At 34.9% G+C, this 3,664-nt stretch overlaps 1 protein-coding gene across 3 annotated transcripts; it reads right to left on the bottom strand.

The window, feature by feature from the left end:
* Positions 1–554: 554 nt before the first annotated feature.
* On the bottom strand, positions 555–3,254 carry LOC130954779 (probable WRKY transcription factor 4). 3 transcript variants are annotated; one of them, XM_057881542.1, is made up of 4 exons: positions 2,935–3,254; positions 1,362–1,942; positions 1,117–1,269; positions 555–964 (listed from the first exon to the last, which is right to left on the bottom strand). In XM_057881542.1, the coding sequence occupies exons 1-4, from the start codon at positions 3,184–3,186 to the stop codon at positions 712–714; spliced, it is 1,239 nt and encodes a 412-aa protein (XP_057737525.1). In that variant the 5' UTR covers positions 3,187–3,254; the 3' UTR covers positions 555–711. The 3 variants fall into 3 exon arrangements, with proteins under 3 accessions (XP_057737525.1, XP_057737526.1, XP_057737527.1); XM_057881543.1 differs by having other exon boundaries at positions 1,362–2,093; positions 2,935–3,140; XM_057881544.1 differs by having other exon boundaries at positions 1,362–2,102; positions 2,935–3,102.
* Positions 3,255–3,664: the final 410 nt, after the last annotated feature.

The following is a 3,664-nucleotide window of genomic DNA, read 5'->3' on the forward strand; positions in this document are numbered from 1 at the left end:
TCAATAAATACCATATGTAGATCCCTTTTATTACTACGATACCTCTCCATCATCCTTCTTAATAGGTATATCGCTTCAGTGGTAGATCTTTGTGGCATAAATCCAAATTGGTTCTCTGTTACTTGTGTCTCTTTTCTCAACTTCCATTCTATTACCATTTCCCATAATTGGACTCAACTTGAAAAAAAAACATGTGCCTGTGTACGGATGTTTGTTTTGATTAGATAATTGGTCTTTTGCTTTATTTCCTATGTGGTTTGTGAGTTAATTAAATAATTCGTTGAAACTAATTTTGGTTGTGCTTGAATCAAACTAATTACATTTGGCTTAATTAACTAAGAATGTAATAATTAAATAAAGGTTCTTAATTTGTTAGATGTTTATTATCAAATAAAGCGGATATTCATTTTACTATGTATGCTGATAGTTCGATCATTTGAAAAGTGGATGTTTATTTTACTTATAATATTGGTCTTTTGCTTGATTTGCTGGATTTTGTATGCAAATGCTCCACTAGTTTCTTTTGTTAAGTGGTTTCGGAGTAATGGAGAAAAACTGGATTAGATAATTAGATTTAGTTTTAGAATCATACTTAAGAACAACTAGTATCAACATACAGAAATTAATAATTTACATATTGCCTTCTTGATCACCCTCTACACAATGTCCTTCTCTACCAGGTGAATTCTATAACTAACTTCATAGTTTCATTCATACTATGATTTGCTCTTCTTTCAAGCTTAAATGTATCGGTCTTTGGTTGCTGTTTCCGAAATCCATATCCGGATGCTTCTCAGGCACCGCTTTATGCGGCTTTGAAGTGTTATGGCTGCTCTTTTTGGAAGCAGGCACATCATGATTATGTTTTCCCTCGTAAGTTGTTATCACTGCTTTCGGATCCATTGAAGCTCTCTCGATGTGCTTTCGCACGTTGCACCCTGCACTTGTGCATTTGTAATAGCTCCTGTTCATGGAAATTCAGCATTAGGAAAAATTAAACAGAACTTGAATCCCTATATTAGAAGTATCTTATAAGGGGAAAAAAAGTGAAATCAGTTCAGTGCACAAACATCTCGTGTTAACGCAAGATCTGAAAAAAGACAGAGTGATTATTACCTTGGATGAGGATTACCCTTCACCACTTTCTGCCCATACTTGCGCCACTTGTAGCCATCATCCAAAAGATCAACTTCGCTTCTTGTTTGGACAATGATTTTGGGTTCTGTCACAGTCGTTTGATGTCCTTCATAAACCCCAACATCAATGTTCCTGCAACACACAAAGCTAGCCTAACACATGAAGAAACATAACTAGAAACCTGCATTTTAAATGATGATAAAAATGGTGAAACTGAAACTTGCCTTCTCTTGGGGTTTGGTTCAACATCATCTCCCTCCTCTTCCCGCATATCTACACCACCCAAATCTTCGCTGATCGAACAATCAGAAAAGCTTTTGCCAAAACTATCTGAATTTCCAACCCAACTCAACTCAGACTTAGGCTGAATGCTTACACTTTCATTTGAATCACTGTTATCTTTATTACGCTTATTGGAATGAGGCTTTTCATGGTTATGCTGCCCTTTATAGATGATTTCTGTTATGTGACCATCAATGGCACGCTCAACCTTTTTCTTCACATTGCAACTCAGATGTGTACACTTGTAGTAGCTCCGCGGAAACTCACTCCCCTTAACCTGTTTCTGTCCATATTTTCGCCAGTTATAGCCATCGTCCGCAGGCTTGTTGACCACCACGGACGAAGGCTGCTGATACTTCTTGTCAGCATTATTGGACATCTGAGAAGTTTCAAACATAGATACTTCTACATTCTTCTCTGAAACATCATCTTCATCAATCTGCATTTGCCCTTGTGATTGTGCTATCACAGCTTCAGTGGTAACCTGTGCTAAAGCCTGCTGATGTGACATCCCAAAGGGGCTCTGTATATGTATATATTGAAATGAAGATATAATAAGAATGTCACGGTTGTTATATCCACTGTCCCTCAGGGAAAATAGATCACATTGATACATAACAATGAGAAATTTTCCCAGCAGAATGACCAGCATTGCTGCAATATTATGCATTATCCTGCATCCACTTACAATTGTATAATAAAAACCCAGTCATTATTTTCTTAGATTATAAATACTTAAAATGCAAAGCATTTGTAACACAATTTTTTGCTTGTTTTTTTTTTGTCTAGCACATACTACAAAAATTGCAGTGTAAAGAGTAAAGACATAGCATTGAAATTCCATACTAATATGCTGTCATTTGTCTTCCATAGTCAACAAAAATTTGGAACAAACAAAGAAACCAAAAAACACTTTCTTTCTCCTTGTTGACTTCCAAGAAATTATTTCTTAACTTAGAATTCAGAAATTTCCACCACAAATGTCTTATCCGCAACTTTCTACTGTTTAATTTTTTGTTCGGCTAAAGCACTGTACACAAAAAGATGAAGAAGAGTTGGGACAATTTTCAGCTTTTAGCCCGCAACAGCAATTGACCAAAGCCAAAGATAAAGTCAAAAGTCAAAAGTCAAAACGCCGCCAGCACAGTAAAAAAATGATAAATAATAATAATTTCGCAGCAGAGTTTAATTTTGATTTATCCTAACAGTATAAAGATTTTGAGAGGATTATTCAATCAGATTTATATATTTAAATAAATTTTAATTAACAAATTTAAAAATTAGTAAATTTTGCTAATGCGATTGATTGTACGGATAGTTAGACGGTGCATGAAAAATTAAATTCTATAACAATAATAATAAGTTGTTAATCCGACGAAGCACAAATCATTTCTGATTCCAATTACCAAATCTGTCGATAACAAGTTAATTAAGAAATAATTGAAATAAATATTATTAAGGAAAAGGCTGAAATAGAAGTAACAGAAATGAAGAGAGAAGAGAGTGTGCAAGTACCTGAGGGTTCGTAGGGGAGAAGAGGAAGGCGGAAGGGCTGAAGCCAGGTGGCACGGTGAAGAGAGGAGACGGCGTAACCGCCAGGAGCTGAGAGAAGGAAGAAGGTGAAGGGGAGTAGTCGTCCGCAAAGAACGACGACACCAGAGTCATGGGACCGGGGCTTATTCCTGCCGACGACAGGAAGGACTCCAGGCTGGGACGCGGCGGCAGGGTGATGGTTGGCCGTGCCGGCGAGTGGCTGTCTGTCGGCATTGGAATTGGATGTTATGTACGATAGATAGATAGATAGTAATAGTAGTGCTTTTGTTCTACACTTAGTTGTATAGTGATGGTTCAACTCCCAACTTATATCATTCATATATATACAACACAAGCAAGCCACTTGCCCAATATCAGTTGGGAATTTTTTTAAGAAAAAAAAAACAAAAAATTATGTGATTTGAATTATAATTTTGTTATTATTATTGTATTTTATTTTTTTTTAAATTATATAATAAAAAAATTATAAGAGAACAATTATGTTAACTATTAGAATTATCAGCAAAAATAGTTCTATTTTATATTAATTAAATAAATTGAATAAATCTCAATCAAGTGAGATTTGTATTTTTTTTTTCAATAATTTCGTTATCATCATTGTTGTCGTGATCTTCTTCTTTTTTAATGTTTTTTTCTCTTATTTTTTTTTCTCATCTTCCTTTATTATTATTGTATTCATCCTTTTTTTTTT

The sequence above is a fragment of the Arachis stenosperma genome, chromosome 10, assembly GCF_014773155.1.
Source record: "Arachis stenosperma cultivar V10309 chromosome 10, arast.V10309.gnm1.PFL2, whole genome shotgun sequence".
Classification (NCBI taxonomy): Eukaryota; Viridiplantae; Streptophyta; class Magnoliopsida; order Fabales; family Fabaceae; genus Arachis; species Arachis stenosperma.

Bases quoted from the DNA above. Each gene is read 5' to 3' on its own strand.
- LOC130954779 (XM_057881542.1), bottom strand. From the start codon at position 3,186: ATGCCGACAGACAGCCACTCGCCGGCACGGCCAACCATCACCCTGCCG. The intron at 1,943-2,934 runs GTACTTGCACAC...ATACATATACAG, and splicing joins TCTCCCCTACGAACCCTCAG to AGCCCCTTTGGGATGTCACA. The intron at 1,270-1,361 runs GCAAGTTTCAGT...TGTGTGTTGCAG, and splicing joins GAACCAAACCCCAAGAGAAG to GAACATTGATGTTGGGGTTT.